At 38.9% G+C, this 21,145-nt stretch overlaps 1 protein-coding gene and 2 long non-coding RNA genes across 3 annotated transcripts; all 3 read left to right on the forward strand.

Moving 5' to 3' along the window:
• Positions 1-7,661: 7,661 nt before the first annotated feature.
• On the forward strand, positions 7,662-8,607 carry LOC105918580. The gene is made up of 3 exons (XR_001165231.3): positions 7,662-7,787; positions 7,997-8,173; positions 8,268-8,607. It is a non-coding gene; the product is annotated as an uncharacterized LOC105918580 (long non-coding RNA).
• A 1,320-nt stretch (positions 8,608-9,927) lies between these two features.
• On the forward strand, positions 9,928-10,357 carry LOC118562813. The gene is made up of 3 exons (XR_004930817.1): positions 9,928-9,975; positions 10,127-10,207; positions 10,299-10,357. It is a non-coding gene; the product is annotated as an uncharacterized LOC118562813 (long non-coding RNA).
• A 594-nt stretch (positions 10,358-10,951) lies between these two features.
• LOC105922774 lies at positions 10,952-13,178 on the forward strand. Its single transcript, XM_036135683.1, has 10 exons — positions 10,952-10,978; positions 11,087-11,137; positions 11,222-11,266; positions 11,417-11,481; positions 11,568-11,673; positions 11,773-11,811; positions 12,024-12,177; positions 12,276-12,386; positions 12,539-12,636; positions 13,125-13,178. The coding sequence occupies exons 2-9, from the start codon at positions 11,135-11,137 to the stop codon at positions 12,634-12,636; spliced, it is 621 nt and encodes a 206-aa protein (XP_035991576.1). The 5' UTR covers positions 10,952-10,978; positions 11,087-11,134; the 3' UTR covers positions 13,125-13,178.
• The last annotated feature ends 7,967 nt before the right edge of the window (positions 13,179-21,145 follow it).

Genomic DNA, 21,145 nt, shown 5'->3' on the forward strand with positions numbered 1-21,145 from the left:
GGGTGTTGGGGGAGATGAAGGGGGAGATGAGGGAGGAGATGAGGGAGGAGATGAAGGAGGAGCAACAAGGGTGGATGCTGGGGGAGATGAAGGAGGAGCAACAAGGGTGGATGCTGGGGGTGTTGGGGGAGATGAAGGGGGAGATGAAGGAGGAGATGAGGGAGGAGATGAAGGAGGAGCAACAAGGGTGGATGCTGAGGGTGTTGGGGGAGATGAAGGGGGAGATGAGGGAGGAGATGAGGGAGGAGATGAAGGAGGAGCAACAAGGGTGGATGCTGGGGGAGATGAAGGAGGAGCAACAAGGGTGGATGCTGGGGGTGTTGGGGGAGATGAAGGGGGAGATGAAGGAGGAGATGAGGGAGGAGATGAAGGAGGATCAACAAGGGTGGATGCTGAGGGTGTTGGGGGAGATGAAGGGGGAGATGAGGGAGGAGATGAGGGAGGAGCAACATGGGTGGATGCTGGGGGTGTTGGGGGAGATGAAGGGGGAGATGAAGGAGGAGATGAAGGAGGAGCAACATGGGTGGATGCTGAAGATGTTTGAGGCAAGGAGGCAGTTATTTTATGAGGTACTCGTGGTTGTTGTGGCAAAAAAATGTTTAAGGTGGTCAACACTGACATTTTTGAAAAATGATCCATTCTCCCCAAGAAGGTCGGCACTTTTTCCCTGGATTGCAGTGATGGTAAACGGACCGAGAAAGTTGGGTTCAAGCTTTCCACCTTTACGCTGCTGACTCCTCACGTTTTGCCTTAAGACTTTCTGTCCAACAACAAAACTTTCTTTCTGTCTTGATGCACTTAGTCTTTTTCTCTTCTCTTGGGATCTGGAGACATTTTCCTCAATTATGGTTTTTAATTCATCAAGCAGCTTGATGCCTTGGCTCACAGTCTCCTCCTGAATCAGTTCTTCAACACTGCTGCTGACCTTTACAAAGAGTAAACAGTTCAGAGTTTTATAACATATGGGCAATGCATATGCATTTCCACCATTAAAAGATTTACTGTTTTTAGCATTGCAAACCTGGTATTCCTCTGGCATTTGGATTGGATAGCGTGCTTCTCTCCCAAACATTAAAAAGTATGGAGTAAACTTGGTGGTCATCTGTTTTTTGGTCCGAAGCCCAAACATCACTGCATCCAAATACTCATCCCATGTCTCCGGTTTGGTCCCCACAAGTTTGCACAAACACCTAATAGAAGCATGGTAATCAAGATCATATGAAGTATGTTACCTTGTGAAATAATTACTGTACTTTTGAAATAAAGCTTTCCACCATTACCTTTGGATTGTGCCGTTAATTTTTTCAACAAGTCCATTTGTCTGAGGATGGTAGGGTGCACACAGACTGCGTTTTATACCCAGTTTCTCACATACATTTTTGTTTATCTGTTTCAAAACATAGGTAGTGTGTGAGTTGCTTATCAGCATCCAATACTTTGATGATGCATGAAGTAGTAATAAAAAAAAGAATTTACTGCATTCACAAACTCTGTCCCTTGGTCTGTTAATATTCGTTTGGGCGCCTCGAACTGATGAACAAACTTCAGAATTTGCTTTGTGACCTCCTCTGCAGTTTTGGACTTAATCGGGTAAGCCTGTGTCCACTTTGTGTAATAATCTATCATTACACAAATATACTTGTGTCCAGTGGCTGTTTCCTTTAGTTGGCCAATCAAGTCCATCCCTACAAGTTCAAACGGCTGTGTAACCTGAAATAATAATAATAATAAAAAAAGTACTAGATAACCACTTTGCTATGTTGGTGTTGCAATCATAATAACAGATAATATTTCCATGCAAAAATGTTTGACAAAAACCTTTGGAAGCAAAGTAGTTTATAAAAGCAGTACACAGGGCATTTCAAGTGAAGACATTGAGAATATTTGGTATTTCTATTAAGTATAATGATATGAAGACAAGAGTAAGTCTTGGAACATAAAATAAATTCATTTAAAACTAATACCTTTATTGGGGTTTGCTCTACAGCTTCCTTTATGTTCTTCTGAGCAGACTGGCAGTAGGCACATTCAGATACCTGTAGATGTAGAAGTTGATAAAGAAGCAAAACACAATTTGGTTATGATACAGTTGGGTCACCTTTCTGTGTTTTGACTCTTTATAGAAATGTCATCATTGGTTTTATGTAGGGGGTTTACAAATGTATTTTGTTCAAAAAGGTAAAACAAATGTAAAGTAAAATTTATATTTTAACAGTGTAATTTCTAACAAGATATTTGTAATTGTGTTTATAGGCAGTTTGTTCTTTCTTCATTGTCCTAACTAATAAAGCTTTGTATTAGGATATTGTGTTAATTTTTTTAAATTGGTGTTACAAATATATTTGCACAAGTAATAAATACACACATCTGAAAATACTCCTGGCATTTAACTAGAGAAACAATCTTGGGCAAACCCACATTGCAACAGAGATATAGCTTTAGAGGTAAATAACTTGACAGGTGTATACATGTAATCAGGTATATGCGTTTTTACCCATTGATCAATGTCTTTGGTCATTCCAGGCCAATAGTAGCGTTGTGAAATGGCATCTCTCGTTCTTCTTTGGCCATTGTGACTTCCTGTGGGGCTTGCGTGCAGGTTGATAAAGATGGCATTTGCTTCTTCACCACCATTTACCTTAATAGTTGTTTTTTTTCTGGACCCCTCATATAAAACAAAGATTCCCCTGGAAAACATTTACATTTTTTTTAGATACAATCAAATGTCAACAATTTGAGAAAGGAATTAGCATAGCTATTGTTAAGTCAATACAAGGAACTGATCATGCCAGAGATGAGCATGACCAAGGCAAATTATTTTGCATATAATGAGCACTTTGGAATAGGACACAACCTTTTTTATATGACATTGTATTTTCCTGCAATTTATGAGTGTTATTTTAATTACAATTCTATTGTTTATTATGCATAAAAATATGTTAAATTATTGAAAGCCGTTTCTTCTGTTCCTGTATTATTTCTCTACATTATACATTATGATTTGGAGCAATGGAAAAGACACATGACTTTTTGTAACTAGGATTAAATGCTTACATTAATGCAAAATTATGACATTACTCAACTCTGAGTGGGCAATAAGGTTTAATTCCAACCTTAACAGCTGAAGTTTTTCGCCTTTTCGCTGATTAGCTCTCCTTTTTATTTATTGATTTGCTCATATGTTGCTTAGAAATTAGCAGCACACGTTATTGCAGCGGGCTGCACAGTGGCGCAGTGGGTAGTGCTGTTGCCTTGCAGCAGGAAAGTTGTGGGTTCTGTCTCTGTGTTGCCCTGCGACAGACTTGTGACCTGTTCAGGGTGTACCCTGCCTCTCGGCAGTGAACGCTGGAGATAGACACCAGCACCCCCGCAACCCCATGAGGGATTTAAGCGGGTTGGAAAATGGATGGATGGATGGATGGATGGATGGATGGATGGATGGGCGTTAATGCGGCACTGTTTAATTGTATTTTCTTAGGCGCGGGGGTCGGCCTGCTTTGACATTCCGAACGTAAATCATCAGGTATAAAAAAGGCCTGACTGGAAGAGGTTGTAACAAATATATTAAGAAAAAACAATTTTAATCTTGCATTTTAGTCCATAGTTTCAAGGCATTCTACTTCTCAATATCTTGAGAAGTTGTGCGTGTTTAACCACGACGCCATTGGGCGATGACGATGCATAGGGGACTCACCTTCAACGTGGTAATTTGATGTCTTTCTGCGAATTTCTGCCTTTTTGCGTTTTGACAAGCCACTTTGGTAGGACTTATTTACCCTGTATTCATATATCGCCTTAAAAAGCTGGGGATCCATCATATAGCGATTAGTCAAGACCAATAACAGTGGGATAAACCATACAGCTATTCAAATAATGCGCCAATTTGGCCACACCTACTCTGTTGTTATTTTATTTAAAGGGGGAAAAAAATATAAAAGAAGGAACAAATACATTCAACATAAATAAACAAATCAATTAATCTAACCCTTTTCATATAGACAAGTTTCAGGCATATGTTAAATAGATATCCATATACAAAATTTGAATTATGTAAAATTGTGTAATGGAGCTCACACAATCGGAATCAGTGCTGTTTAATACATTGTGATTAAGTAACAGCATTGTTGTTTTCCTGTCTGTCATTGTTAAAATTATAGTAACGAATATTATTACTGTTATTAAGATAAATATTTCTTTAAAGCATTCTTGGTAATGTTTTGCAGTTTAGTATTTTGTTTCTTTGATTTAAATAATAATTTTGCATTAAAATGCATTTGTAAATGTTGCATTTTACTGCTATTGTAAAACTGAAAATGGAGAACGAAAAATAACGGTATTTAAAAACTTTGTGCTTTTGAACAGATTGATTAAGGAGCAAACTTTCTACAGAATCTCTTTCAAAAACATAGGGGGTGCATTTTCCGGCAGGCCTTTGCCAAAAAACGCACCCCCCCCCCCCCCCCCCCCCCCCCCGCTATTTTACTTAAATTTAAACTTGCAGCTGATTTAACATTTCAAACATGTTTACAGGTGTGTTCTGAGCTACCAGTATGAATTTCCTGATTCTGGGACAATTTTTAGATTAAAAACATAGGGGGTGCATTTTCCGGCAGGCCTTTGCCAAAAAACGCACCCCCCTGCTATTTTACTTAAATATACACTTGTTGCTGATTTAACATTTCCTACATGTTTACACGTGTGTTCTGAGCTACCAATATGAATTTCATGAGTCTGGGACAATTTTTAGATTAAAAACCAGGGGGATTCTTTTTGGCAGCCCCTTGCCAAAAAACACACCCCCTGCCATCTATGAGGGGTTGGCACTTGTATGACTTTATTCCTGTATATCCATCTTTAGTTAAAGGATAAGTGTCAGCAAATGCAAATTCTGCCCGTTAAAACAATGACAGGGCAATTGTTGCTGTATGATCTGCAGCCCCATTTGGAACTTTTAAACAGGCTTTTGAAGAACTTTGATAATTTGCTGTTGTAATATTATAGAATTTTCAGAATAAAAAGCTAGCAGATGTGCATAATCAAAAACAATATCATAAATACAAGTATAGAGCATTTAGTATTGTTAGAAAGGTCACGCTATTTTCTGGAAAAATACATTATTGTATGAGTTAAGTTCTTTTCCGTTTTATGCCTCTTTCCTTGTAAGTTTGAAATGTCCCATGCTCCTGAATGCACCATAGCTTTCTGACAGTCGCGAATGCATCACACTAGTCTATGAACGCTGTGCTGTTTATGCAGTTTGATCTTCCGTTTAAGACAAAGCTTTGCAGTTTCAAAACTCACGTCGGTTCTCACGGTTTATTGTTGTATGTGGATGACAAGAGACCACAACAAATAAATCAGCCATACCTCAAATAAAAACTTTGGATTTAATGGTGTTCATTACACCCGTTTTGTAAACGAATCTGCCAAATAAACACCGTTTTTTTCACACAAGAGGTATATTCAAACGTTTTGATATCACTAATATAAGAACAAGTAACTCCGTTGGTCACATTTTAATCCGTTTTCTTCGTCGATATTCAGCTGTACAGAGCGAGGCGCGCTCCCGCGACAGGGGATGCATTTCTCGGCAGGGATGCACTTTTCGGCATAACACCTGTTGCGTCCGAGCGTCGCGCCGCACAGATCGTGAGCGGTGAACTTTTTAAACCCGCGGTTCCGTCGTACAGTTTGAGATGTATATAAGTACCACGACTGAAAAACTCTTACAGTGTATGCCCGGCTTAGTGGTTGGGGACTGGCGGGGAGAGACAAGCTTTGCGCGGTTTTTTTTTTTTTTTTTTTTTTTTTTTTATATTGGCGAGGCGGCCGCCAAACTTAGCGCTGCGGGAAACCCTGACTTCAGAAAAAAAAGCCCACATACCTCACACAAACGAGAGTTTGTTGTAGGTCTCCAAGTTTTGTTCGTCTCTTGGTCCAAGCGACTGACTCGGTTGATCCACAATAAACGCCGCTCTTCATCACTTGGAAAACGGAACATCCGCGCCCCTTTATCAGTGCTGTTGTTGCAGCCGTGGGCACAACACCCTGGCATGGTGGCTTATTTTCGAAATAAAGAAATACTCGAAAAGTTTTGAAAAGTACTCAAAAAGAAATCGGTCGCTCGCAGTGTTGTAAATGCGCTGAGCTTAGCTGAGCCTAGACCCAAAATGGCCGCAGGAGATCACGTGACCCGAAAAAAATGGAACGCCCATGACGAACTTTCATTTAAGGGACTTTAGTCCGGACAATTTACTGACGTAATTATAGCGGTATTGTAGGTATTTTTCGAGAGCGGTTTTGCGGTTTATTAACCATGGATCATTTTTACGAAGAAATTCTTCATTATCTTTCAAAAGGGACTTACCACAGCCTAACTACATCCTGTTCAAGTCCTGATACCAGAAAGGCAACCATTCTTAAGACTTCAAAACATTATACCGTTAAAAGTAAGTACCAGTGTGACTGACAAATGTGCAAAAATATGAATTAAACTGTGTTTCTGGAGCAGTATCTAAATGAATGTTTTATTTGTTGCGTTAGATGGGCAGTTGTATTACAACTACCAGGGCAAGCTTCGTCTGGTGGTGTTTCAAGCTCAGGTTTGTGAGGTTTTAAGGAGTTGCCATGACAACCTTGGTAGCGGAGGACATCATGGCAGGCGCCGCACAGAAGAGAAGGTGTTAGCTTCCTACCACTGGGAAACATTACGAGAGGATGTCAAAAAATGGGTAAGATTTTTCTAATTGTTTATTCTTCTGAATGAAAATTAGGCTATGCTATTAGATTTGCCAAGTTCTGTTTAAACTGTGATGCTTTTCATTTATTATAGTCCCTACATTGTGTCAGGATTTGTCTTTGGATGAACCCGGACACAGCACGGCACACACAGAGCTAGTTCTTAGAAGTGAGTTTATTGAACAGAATGGAGGGTTTATGACGAGAGGAACCAGAGTCTTTTATGGACGGAGATGAAGGGTGCAGAAGCTGGCTGACAGGAGGAGTAATGGGTGACTGACAGGGAGGAAACTCTGGAGCGGAGGACTTGAAACCGTGGAAACAGCTGCAGAACTTGAGAACGTGGAACAGCAGCGGGAACTTGAGAACGTGGAACAGCTCAGGAACTTGTGAACGTGGAAACAGCTGCAGAACTTTAGAACGTGGAACAGCAGCGGGAACTTGAGAACGTGTAACAGCAGCGGGAACTTGAGAACGAGGAACAGCTCAGGAACTTGAGAACGTGGAAACATCTGCAGAACTTGGTAATATTACATTTTTGATAAAGAGAACAGAGAACATGACAGTCATGGATACAAATTATGTTCAAAACAATCTGCTTGTATGTTGCAGGTTCATTCTAACTGCCACAGATCTATTCACCAAGTGGGTGGTGGCAAAATCCCTCTACAACAAAAGTGCCACTGAGGTGTCCAAAAAAATTGTTAATATTTTGCTTGACTTTGGACTGGTAGTGAGGATTATAACCGACCAGGGGCGGGAATTTGTAAATGAGGTACAGTTTTATTTACAAATAATGTATATTTGTAATGAATCATATTGTATCACTCAAAGCTATACAAATGTGTTCACAGGTCAACCGTGGTGTGTTTGAAGCTTTGGGTGTCAAGCACTGTATTACATCAGCCTACCATCCCCAGGCCAATGGACAGGATGAGCACACCAACCGCAATATCAAGACTGCACTAGCCAAATACTGTGGGGAGGATCAAAACGACTGGGACATCCATCTACGGGGAGTAGTAGCAGGCATCAACACATCCAAACAGGTGTGTAAGACAGTGTACCAGCAACATGTCCACGACATGTCCATGTATTAATTAAAAAATCAAGAGAGATTGGTCAGAATCACTCAAATGGCACTTTATTCTTGCAAAATTTGAGGATTGAGAGAAATCTTGCTGATCCGTATGAAGGTTTCCATCAACACATGGACATAGAAGACTGTAAAATGCTAATGATTGTATTTTTTTCTCAGAGATCTACAAAGTAAACACCCTATTGTGCTCTGTTTGGAAGACACCCCCGCACACCAGGTGTAATAAACAACACAACACAAGAAAAAGGGGATGATGACAAACGTGTCGTGGTGATTGAGGAGACAGAAGAAGACCTGGAGGCCAAGGCTGCAGACATTGCAGATCTCCATGCAAAGGTGATGGTGAAACGGAAATATATGTCTATGGAGTTATGTATTATGTTTTAAATAATCATAACATTATAAGAAACATCATTTGATATTTTCTCAGATTTACCAGAACATTAAAAACGCGCAGGACAGACAAAAGAAGGCGTATGAGACAAAAAAAAGAGGGAACTTGAAATCCTTCCACTTCAAAATTGGTGATGAGGTCCTCAAAGCAAATAAAAGAAAGGAAGGCCGAAAAGGAGGGCGACTTGAAGCCAATTGGTCTGGACCATACGTCATTACCTCCATTTCAGAAAAGGGTGTGGCAACGCTGTCCAGCAAAACAGGTGCTCAGCTGAAACAAAACACAAATGTTTCACAGCTGAAGCCTTTCATACGCCCTACATTGAGAGGTATTAGGATTAGCAATTTAAAGACTCGCTGTACTTTCACAGTCATAGGTTACCTTCATAATACTTTGTTCTTTTCTTCAGAGTCCAAAGTGCCAGAAGTTTTAATTCCTTAGGGAGATGACTTCCAAGGTACAAATTTAAATACAGTTTGTTCATTTAATTTTGCCATGGAAGTAAGAAACAAAACGTAACTGTACTCAAGATGTCCCTTAGTCTTTAAACTATAAAAAACAATCCCCTGCAAGTGTTTTTTTATAACCACTTATAGCTGAACAGGAGCCCATTTCTGACCCACTGGTGCTGCAGCAGTCAGTACGTGACCATGACTACTGGCCTTTCTCTGGGATATTTGAATGATTTCAATCCAGTCCAAGCCATGCTGGTAGGTATATATGTGTGTCCTGTAAATTATTTAATGAATGGGTATTGATTAGATCTCAATTTGTTTTCTGCTGGTTTTAATTTTATTTACAATTTATTATTTGTAGCTCAAATATGTACTTGATTTAAAGTACTGCGCCCTCTCGCTTCGAGAGGGCGCAGTTAACCAATGAGTTTAAAGGCATACTATGCAACATTTTTCAGTTAATTAATGTGTTCCATACCGTTTTGGATGATTAAATTAGTCATTTCAGGTCGAACAAAGGTTTTCTCGGCCGCCCTGGGGGTCTGTGGGGGAAATACCGCACTTGCAATTGCAAGAGCTCACGGCCCGCACACAGAGAAGTCTCGCTTTACGGCGAGAACTCCATGTGTTTTTGCCCTGCCATTCACTATATGCACGCGCGAAAGCAACAACAAAGAACCGCGTGTTAACGTCAAATAAACATGCAAGCATATCGAGTTTTATTATTATTATTATTATTATTTTATTTATTTATTTTTTTTGTTTTTTTATGTTGGCAAGACGCTACCGCGGCGGCCGCGGCGAGGCGGCTGCGGCTTGGCGAGGCGGTGGCGGTAGCGTCTCGCCAACATAAAAAAAATTTAAAAAAATAATAATAATAATAAAACTGGCAGCGACGGCGGCCGCCTCGCCAAGATAGCGCTGCGGGAAGCTTGATGTTCATACCTTCACTGTGTTAGTCATTGTTTGTACTGCCGTTTTTTCCACTTTTCGTTGCGTTCGCCTGTCTGCTAAGCTCAAAACAAACAACAAACAAAAATCAACCCCGGTTGCATAGTATACCTTTAAACCGGTCTAGAGCAGAGCTTATTGCCAAAGATGGGGATGTCTGCCTGACACGGGAACACTTCTGGAGCTTGGGTCTTCCCCAATGTATGGGATCCAATGTAGGTATATTAAAGCTGTTGTAATTGATTTCAGATGAATCCACAAAGTCTTTACTATTTTTAACTCTGTTGCAGATTGGAAACGCATGCTTCAAGCTAATTCAAGAAGCTGCCCAAAGACGTGTATGGTTGTCATGTATTAAAACAAACATTATGTAGAATTAAGCCCTTATAGTTTAAATTTTTTTCTTCTAATTAGTCTATTCTAAACAGTGAAACGTTGCTGTTGTTAATCCAGTTTACCATTATGAATTTGTAATTTTTATCATTGTAGGGAAAAGATGTCCACATTGTAGACATGTACGTTGTTCCAACATGGAAGTCCAAAATGGGGGAGCCAGAGGCCGCTCTTCTCGTAAGTTGTTTTATTCCTTTGACCCTCTGTATTACTTTACACACCTTAATATGTCTTGATATACAATTCTGCAAATTCACTTGTTCAAAAGCGTGACCTGTCAAAAGACATAATCATCCCTGCCTGGAGCCAACAGCAAGGAAACGCCGATCACTATTTGCTCTGCGTGAGTCCATTTCAGATTGTGTGAACTATCAAATTAAAATTTTGCTCAATGTATTCTGTAGTTTTGTCAATTTTTTTCTGCGTAGGATAACTTAAGGTTATTTGAAAATGGTTCACAGGTACTGAAGCCAGCAAAGAAAGAGCTCTTTTTGCTGGAGTCTCTCAAACCAGATGGCTTTGGCGACAGTCATTTCCAAAGCAGTTTTAGGTTTTGTAACGTCACAATCAGCCCTGTTCTGTGGCTTGTTCAGCATGGGAGTTCTAAAGAATTCATAGTATTCAAAATTTGCAGGTACACAACACATTGGCCAAATGACAAAAATTTAATTTCTAACCGTTGCTATCAAGTCTGCCTGACTGAGTATACTATGAATTGCAATATTTGGGTTGTAGAAAAATTAGCTTAAAGCCTCGTTTAAAGGCTGTTTCAAAGTTGAGCCTCGTTCAATGGCTATAAAATTATTTTTCAGTCCTCTTCAGTGGCTGTTTTCTGAAATTAATACATGTAAGAGGTGACTCATTTGCATTTCTAATGATGTTAACAGTGACCTCACTCATCACATTGCTCCAAGCCATTGGACAACTAAGTTTGGAAAAGACATCGAGGTATACCTCTCCAGTGTATTAGGATTGTATTTTTAAACTTAAATCTGCATTTTTATTTTTATTGTAACATTGGTACATTCTTCTTTGATGTTTGCTCTATTCTTTCAGAGTTTCCCTCACCAGACCACCGGAAACTGTTGTGGCATCTTTATATTAATGGTAAAAAAAAATCTAGTCTCTATTGAAATGTTTTTTTGTATAATTTTAATCCACCATAACTGAATAGATATTTGATTTTCACAGTATGCCCTCAGCATCAGCACAGGTGCTCCATTCTTGTTTACTGAGGTCAGTATTTTTTCTTCTGACATGTGACCAAGTACAAAAAGGATCTTAAATAAAATTTCCTATACCACTTGTTTGCAATTTCTACAAGGCTAAGTATAAGCTAGAACATGCTTTATCATTTTTTTGAGTAATTAAAATAATTTCTTTTAGAGGGACATGGTACACATTTGGAAGTGGTGGTGCATTAGTCTGATGGAACGATTCCAGATTGAAGGGTAAGATAACTGTAAATATAGTTCCCAAAACAACAAAATGACTTCCACATTACTTTAATCTCTTTTATTCTGTCATGAATGTACAGCCATGGGCAGAGGTTTGCACACTGGACTAGCGAGGCTACAGCATTACTGAAAGGGTCACTGGAGCCAATATACAGGATCCCAAAGTCCAGAAAGAGGAAACATGAGGTGATCTTGGTGCTATTCTTCTGTTTATGATCGACTTATTAATGAAATCCAGATTATTTCATATAAACATACATATTTCTTCCCTTTCTCCCCTAAAAGGTTGTGTTTCCCAAAGATGACAGATGTTTCATATTGGAGGTAATCTATTAATAACTTTCTTAAACTCCAAGCACATAACACTGCTGAATACAACACTGAATACAACACACCAGATGAATTAAAACACAAGGGAAATACAATATGTTTGTTGTCATTAATTTTCCATGCTCTCATTCCTCCAAATTTATGCCTTGATGATCAGCATGATTATCTTTTAATATATTTTGTTTTGCCTAACTTACATTTCACAGTTGTCAGCATGTCTGTTCTCTGAGATCCTCGGGGAAGTGGTACTCCTGGAAGGAGATCAAGCTTACATGACACTGGGGCTGGTCTGCACCACCTTCAGAGACATCATGTCCACTGTAGGTTTCAGGAGACGGGTGCATTTTCAGTGGCTTGACAGTAAGTGCTGTAATTAAGGGTACAGTGTTATCGTTTATGCATATTTTCACCAGCTCTTTGGAAATGTTCACTGTTTGTGTATAATTTGGTTTTTACAGGTGTTGCTAATTGGGGCAGGTTTTCGTTGTCATACAAGGAGGAGTTCTACACCATGTACAGCATTGAGACATGCTGTGAATGCAGAACTGTGTACAAAAAAAACACACCTGGTATATATATTTCAAACTTTATAGTCTTCAATCTATATCGATCCAAACGGTATTGTATTAATTTGTCATTCAACACAGAGTGTAATTGCCATTGATCAGTGTGCTTTTTGTTTAGTTTTGTTTTTTTGTTGTTATTTCATTTTTTTCTACAGGATATATTGGGAAAGGAAAAAGGGGAGTGCTGCAAGGTATTCACTCTGAAGACCCTAACCCTGGATACTGCAGTCACTTTTGCAGCCAAATGCAATAGGTAAACATAAGTTAGATACCTGGCCTAGACTCAATTGGCTTACTGAAGTTTATCCAGAAGGATTAAAGTGTAAAATATAAAGTAACTGAGTAATGTTATTTATTAGAAAAGCCTTGTAACTGGGAGATTCTTTAAAGCAATTCCTCTGAGAAGAGGTGGGATGCTGTTGTGCATGTGCAAGTTGCCCACCCTACCTTGAACATAAATCAAATTATGGTCATTAATGTTTTAGTTTACTTTTCATATAGTTATTTAATTAGTATATATATATATATATATATATATATATATATATATATATATATATATATATATATATATATATATTATTATTATTATTATTATTATTATTATATATATATATATATATATATATATTTATTTATTTATTTTTTACAAATGTTGAACAGGGTATGGACATATCAGATACAAGTGTAATGAAGATATTACACCTATGTTTATTGTTCCTCTCCTTCCTAAATCTCCAGGATGTCATCCATGGATCTGCCTGTCCAGGGGAGCAAACACCAGGACACTGTGGTATTTTTTGTTTAAATGTTTGTGTTTACATGAGAATAAAGCTGAACTGAAAAATATATATATCCATCTCCTGTAATCTGTAAAAAAAAATAATGTTTTAATGTATTATAGGTATTTGGTCAATTAACGGATTTCTGCTGCGACAGTCGGATGGTAGGGTCAGAATTTGGCGTCTACAACATGAAAGCATGGATCCATCCTGCCTTGTATCAAGGTTCAGGCTGGTGGTGGTGGTGTCATGGTGTGGGGAATATTTTCTTGGCACTCTTTGGGCCCCTTGGTACCAATTGAGCATCGTTGCAATGCCAAAGCTTACCTGAGTATTGTTGCTGACCATGTCCATCCCTTTATGACCACAATGTACCCAACTTCTGATGGCTACTTTCAGCAGGATAATGTGCCATGTCATAAAGCTGGAATCATCTCAGACTGGTTTCTTGAACATGACAATGAGTTTGCTGTACTCAAATGGCCTCCACAGTCACCAGATCTCAATCCAATAGAGCATCTTTGGGATGTGGTGGTACGGGAGATTCTCATCATGGATGTGCAGCCGACAAAATCTGCGGCAACTGTGTGATGCCATCATGTCAATATGGACCAAACTCCCTGAGGAATGCTTCCAGCACCTTGTTAAATCTATGTCATGAAGAATTGAGGCAGTTCTGAAGGCAAAAGGGGGTCCAACCCGTTACTAATAAAGTGGCCGGTGAGTGTATATTGCAATTTTAGAACATTAATAAAATGGCAAACAGCATATTTGAAGAATATGGGAAATTTTTGACTAAGAATTTTACTGCTGCCAAAAGAGGAATTTAGAAGAGCATCAAAATATTAGACGGCCACATTAAACACATCATCTGTTACAATCATTTGTGGTTATCCAGTTACGCTGAGCTGAGGCGAACCACAGAGTGACAGTTGAACTTAAAACAGGACAATAGATATGATATTGTCACCTACCTTTATAGTTTTACTGCTATAAGCTTAGGCTACTGGAGTATATCAGGATCTAATTTTCTCACTCTATTGAGTTCTACTGTTCTTCAATTATGCATTATGTGTTGTCATTTCTGCTTTAACTTTCTGTTCTCTCTCTTTTCTCTTCATAGTAGGTACACCTGGTCTGGCGTTCTGTTAACTGTGACATCATCCAGAGAAGACGGCTCACCCGCTACTACCATCTAATGTAGAACAGATTACTAGATCAATGTGTGCTTCTGTGCTTTTTTGTTTCTCTTGTTGTGTCTCTGTTCTGTCTTCTGTAACCCCAGTCGGTCGAGGCAGATGACCGTTCATACTGAGCCCAGTTCTGCCGGAGGTTTTTCCTTCCCGTTAATGGGTGGTTTTTCTTCCCACTGTCGCTTCATGCTTGCTCAGTATGAGGGATTGCAGCAAAGCCATGTACAATGCAGACGACTCTCCCTGTGGCTCTACGGTTCCCCAGGAGTGAATGCTGCTTGTCGGGACTTTGATGCAATCAACTGGTTTCCTTATATAGGACATTTTTGACCAATCTGTATAATCAGACCCAATCTGTATAATATGATTGAACTTGACTTTGTAAAGTGCCTTGAGATGACATGTTTCATGATTTGGCGCTATATAAATAAAATTGAATTGAATTGAATTGAATAAACAAATCTAACCATGATGTAAACATCTAAATGTTTATGGCGAGGACGTGTTGGGCGGAAAGTTAACGGTTCCTGGTGACACCCCCAGGAACAACACATTATTAGAAACACCCACCAACCATGCGCGTCATCTGTTACTCCATCTACAGCCCCAACCTCATTGAAAACAGCCGAGGATTGGTCACTGATAGTTGATATGTCCCGCCTGCTGCTCAGTGCGCAGCCCTCCCCTCCAGGGGCAGACCTTCTATCTCTGCATTTGACAAACTAAGGGACCGTTCAGGGTGTATAAGAGACAGTAAAAAACAAATAGATAAATGAACAATAAAACTTATCTTTGTTTAGGAGTTAAAAATATTTCAGTATGAAATATTTATTTATTTACACAATTGTTTATACATTGTGTAAACATCAGTGCGTTATAATTTGCGATTTAGCCCATTATTGGCAAGAATTTATAATTTTATGGCACCAGGATGTTGTCATTCCAATTCTGAAAAGTGTTTTTAAAAAAAAATAATAATATTTTTGTACAGGCATAACTTTAACTAGTCATTTATTAGAACAGATTACGGGATCAATGTGTGCTTCTGTGCTTTTTTGTCTGTCTTGTTGTGTCTCTGCTCTGTCTTCTGTAACCCCCAGTCAGTCGAGGCATATGACCGTTCATACTGTGCCCGGTTCTGCTGGAGGTTTTTCCTTCCCGCTAATGGGTGGTTTTTCTTCCCACTGTCGCTTCATGCTTGCTCAGTATGAGGAATTGCTGAAAAGCCATGGACAATGCTGACGACACTCCCTGTAGCTCTACGCTTCTCCAGGAGTGAATGCTGCTTGTCGGGACTTTGATGCAGTCAACTGGTTCCCTTATATAGGACATTTTTGACCAATCTGTATAATATGATTGATTTTGAATTTGTAAAGTGCCTCGAGATGACATGTTTCGTGAATTGGCGCTATATATATAAAATTTAATTGAATTGAAAAAGTGCATATTAAAATTCTCAAATGAGCTTTTATACTTTCAGAAATAAAAAGATAAAATACAAGATTAATTGAAATTAAAATTTTAATAGTTTGAAAGTCATTGTTTGAATATAATACACTAGACTTAAATCTGGTTGATCAAAAGAAAGCAGGAATTAGCTAGGCAAGGCAAGGCAAATTTATTTATATAGCACAATTCAGTACACAGACAATGCAAAGTGCTTTACATGATCAAAATACAGGAAATAAAGCAGAAAAAAGCAAGAAGGAAAAAAATGTTGAAGAAAAAAATTTGCATTCGACTATTTAACTAGTGCAGTCGAATGCAGTCCTAAACAAATGTGTTTTTAGTCTTGATTTAAAGGAACTTAGGCTTTCAGCCTTTTTACAGTTTTCTGGAAGTTTGTTCCAGATAAGTGGGGCATAGTAACTAAATGCTGCTTCTCTGTGTTTAGTTCTGGTTCTAGGTATGCAGAGTAGGCTGGAGCCAGAAGACCTGAGTGGTCTGGAGGGTTGATACACTGATAACAAGTCTGTGATGTATTTAGGTGCTAAGCCATTCAGGGATTTATAAACTAACAGAAGGATTTTAAAGTCTATCCACTGAGATACAGGGAGCCAGTGTAAGGTCTTTAGATCCGGCGTGATGTGCTCTACTTTCTTGGTCTTAGTGAGGACGCGGACAGCAGCATTCTGGATCAGGTGCAGCTGTCTGATCCACTTTTTAGGCAGACCTGTGAAAACAACGTTGCAGTAATCAATTTGACTACAAAAAAATGCATGGATTAGCTTTTTCAGGTCATGCTGAGACATTAGTCCTTTAATCCTGGAAATGCTCACTAACTACTTCTGCTAATTGTAGGTCTAGGTATCACCAAAAGTTAAAAGTTAAAATGGAGCTTAAAGATGTTAGGTAAAAGTGCAACCCGGTTGATTGGATAGATTTTATCAGCCCTAGGTCTAGCCATACATCAGTTTTGGAGTTATCCTCAGATGGAGTTGCTGATGTTTAAGAATTTATGATAAATGTTACTGGTTTGAATTGTTTTACTACAGAAGTTAAACTTTGCAGAGCGGCAGAAATCAACAGGAAAAAATTAAAGGACAGATCTCAAAGTATTTATTCTTTGTAGACACGTTCTTAAAGTCCCACTAAAGTGCAGATGCTCTTGTTACAAAATAATTTAGGAGCAGAGAAATATGATCCTTATTCATTACTGAAACAGGATTATTGAAGTGTTTCTGATACTGATTCTGATTAGGTGATATGCCTGGTGAATATAATCCCTAGTATTGCAGCTGTACGGCCTTCTTCTGCTGCAAATGATATTGGAAATTAATGTTATTTTATTTATTTAACCTTTATTTAACCTCTCTATTAAAACAAATCCCATTGAGATTAAAAACCTCTTTTTCAAAGGAGTCCTGGCCAAGAGGCATCAAAGTTACTCGTTGAACAGGTGTACATTAGATTAAATGACAGGCACACACAAACAAAAAAAAACATATAAAAAAAACAATTACAGATAATTGAGGCCGTTTGAAATTCTTTCACTTTCTACTTAAAAGCATTCAAAGATAAAAACTCTGTCAACTTCCAGTCTCTTTGTAAAAAATTCCACGAACAAGGAGCTACGTAGCTAAATGCTTTCTTCCCTAGCTCTGTGCGGGCCAAAGGAATCGTGAGCAACAGCTGATCATTGGATCTCAGGGCATAAGAGACCATGCTTTTCTGTGTAAGTAAGGTACTAATGTACGAGGGCAGTAATCCGAGAAGGGCCTTGCCAATAAAAGTATACCAATGACTCTCCCTCCTCGTAGAGAGAGAGGGCCATCCCACCTGAGAGTACAGGTCACAGTGATGTGTCATGGCTCTACAGTTTGTGATGAACTGTAATGAAGCATGGCAAACAGAGTCCAACATTTGAAGACATGAAGAACTAGCATTCTTATAAAAAAAAGGTCACCATAATCTAAGACCGATAAAAACGTAGCAGACCAAGGCGCTTTTTTACTCCAAAAGAAAAACATTTCTTATTACGAAAGATAAGATAAGCTTTATTGATCTCACAATGGAGAAATTCACTTGCCACATCGGTTCATACAAGAAGGTGCAGAGTAGGAAGGGTGCCTTCAGTTATATACAGTGAATCTTCATATATACAATGGATCAAAAAGGATACGAAAAAATACAAAAGAAATAGGGATGGGCATATGCTGTCTTATTTACATACATAGTGATATATATATATATATATATATATATATATATATATATATATATATATATATATATATATATATATATGTACCTACCTACACGTATATATGTGCATATACATTCGTGTATACATTTGTACATACATACATACATGTGTACTGGCATATGTTCAGGTGGTGATAGCAGCAGAAGTAACTACATCAGGATTATTGCACGGGTTGTGGCCCAGTGTATTAATTAGATTATTGCACATTAGTTATTGCACATTAGTTATTGCAGTTGTGGTTACAGTTATTTTGCAGTATTGTATAATCTGATAGCAGCAGGAATGAATGACCTGCTGTAGAAGAAACTCAATTTAAGTTTTAATTTCTTCACAAGTTTATCAATATAAGGATTGAAAGTGAGGGAGTCATCGATTACAATTTCAAGGTATTTATACTCATATACCACTTCAATGACATTCCCCTCCAAGGTGGATACTACTGGCAGGGTTTGAGGCACCTTCTTGTGATTTAAAAACAACATTAACTGCTCGAATGTTTCACATGCCAGATGAAACTTTATTGTCTTTAGTAATTTCTTACTTGGAAGATGCAGCATGCATGCAGAAGATTATACAGCATTTTCCCTTAACCCCCCAGCAGTGGTTCCTAAATTTGATTGGGACCCACAACAGCGGTGAATTATTTAGAGAAATAGTGTTAAAATGTGTATCCTCTTCAGTATTACAGCTGATGAAAGTAAATCATTATAGGCCTGATTGTGATTATGGTAGCTGGGACAAAATATTTGGTACATAATTTTTCAATGTGGCTCAGGATGGGGAGAGGAAGAGAAAATAAAAAAAATAAAAAAGGTATTACAAGATCCGTTATTTAAATTATAATTACAGGGAACAAAACAGAAAGTGAGTAAAATAAAAAGTGAACATGTGATGTTTCAGCAGTTGGATCTTCAACCCTGAAGGTGTCACCTCAGTTTAATTAACTCCAAGGAGGAGGCTTGCATATTGCCTCCTTTTCTCTATTCCTTATATATTCCGAGGTGCCAGGGGAAAAGACTGCATGAACTTTTAGTGGACACTGGAGCCACATTTGAGCCTCTGGGTTGTGGACTAAGACTGTCACTGAATATGAAACTGAGAGAAGAAACAGTGTCTGCCGTTGTGACCTGAGGGGGAGAAATAATTGCTAACATCTATGGAGGACTGTGAACAGAGCCTGCTACAACTGGTGTTCCAGCTATGGAAGATGCAATGTCTGGGTTCGTGCTCTTCTTCCCACCTGACCTTCCACACGTCACTCTGTTCTGCGACAGGAACCACACAGACTGGTATCAAGATTCTTTAAGATAAAACACAGACAGTCATTTCTAGGAATATGTATGTGGCACCTGAGTGTTTGACAGCTGCTACTGCTGAACAATTTATAACGATACATGATGTCGGATTAAATTATTTCTCATATTTCTCTTTTTCTCCATGTTGAGCACCAGGTAAAAGAATTAGGGGCATGGTTAAACGTTCCCTTCAGGCAACTGATTGGGCTCCTACCAGGTTTGTGCAGGATTGCTGTTCTGAAAATATACTATTACCTTTTAAATTGTCTGTGATGTAACTGATAAGTTTATTTCAAACATGAGTTTGAAATGTTACCATGGCCGGGAACGTATTGATCATCATTAAGCAGCAGAAGGTCCACGGAGGTGGGAATACTTTCATGTGTTCCAGTTACATTTAAGGTTAGTAAAGATAAAATTGCAATTGCCAGGAAACTTGTCCTTCCTGGGCTGTGTTATTTCCGCAGTAACAACCAATGTGTCCTCCAGCAACAAGCAAAGCGTTCTAACAAACCCAAACTACAGTGCGTGAATGACACGTTATCTTTCGAAACTAAATGGCTGCTGTCACAACTACATTGTGGGTACATTGATCTCACGCAACCTTTGAGGGACCTCGTGAAAATATCAGGTATGATAAATTTGAATAATATTTTGATTTAGATTCAGGATACGAGGAAGTGTTTTTTCCTACTTCACCAAAGATTAGCCTTTGCAGTTGAATTGACTCTTTGACGACTTTTTACTATTCTCTGTTGATATTTCTGTAACAAAATTAGTTTTGTTTCCAAAAGGGTGAGTGAGGATAGTGTTATGAAAATAGAAAAACAGTGGGCAACATAATGCAAATAAGTCTGATTCTATTAGTGTGAGTAGCTGGTGTCTAGGATGGAAAAGGTGAAACCAGAATTAAATAATTCTTGATTCTACAAACATGGAGATCCCTTTCAGAGGTTTTTTAGTACTTGTTTGTTGGTGTGTGTGGATGTATTCACTGGATGGTCAGAAGCATGGCCAACCAGAAAAGAAGACAGCAAAACTGTGGTAAAAGGTTTAATCAATCATTACATTCCAAGACATGGATCTCCCATGAAAATAAGATCAGACAATGGCCCACATTTTAAAAACCAAGAACTACAGGAGGTGGAACGTGTTTTGAGGTTGAAACACTCTTTGGGACAATTTATCATCCTCAGTCACAGGGAAAAGTTGAGAGGATGAATCAAACACTAGGGGTGATTGGATTGATGCTTTAACAGTAGCATTGATGTCAGTCAGAAGTTCTGTAATTCAGAGATGGGGACTGACACCACACGAGTAACACCTTGTTCAGGTCCACACACCAGGTTTCCATGTCAACCAATGAATGAAACATCAATGTCCCATCGTGGTTATTACAGTACTCTCCACAGTATTGTTTCAGCGTTCACCAAACAGGTCCCACCACAGGGTGCCAAAGGAAACACAGAGCCAGAGTGGGAACTCCTGAAAGTCATCAAAAGAAAGTGGTCAGAACCAAGGTGGGTCGGACCCTACCAGGTGGTAGAACGCACTTCACACGCGGTGAGGCTGAAGAGAAAAGGCGACACGTGGTATCATTGGAGTCTGTGTGCAGCCACTGAGTAACTTCAGCCCTCTCAACATCAGGTGCCCCAGGATTTACAGGATAACACCACAACGCCGTGAAAGGGAGCATACTGGTAAATCTTCTACTCAACCAGGGGCACAATAATCCCCATAGAGAGATTTAGTGAGCTTGAGCTCACCCACAGTAATTGAGGAAAGG

This window comes from Fundulus heteroclitus, chromosome 4 (genome assembly GCF_011125445.2).
Source record: "Fundulus heteroclitus isolate FHET01 chromosome 4, MU-UCD_Fhet_4.1, whole genome shotgun sequence".
In the NCBI taxonomy this organism is placed as follows: domain Eukaryota; kingdom Metazoa; phylum Chordata; class Actinopteri; order Cyprinodontiformes; family Fundulidae; genus Fundulus; species Fundulus heteroclitus.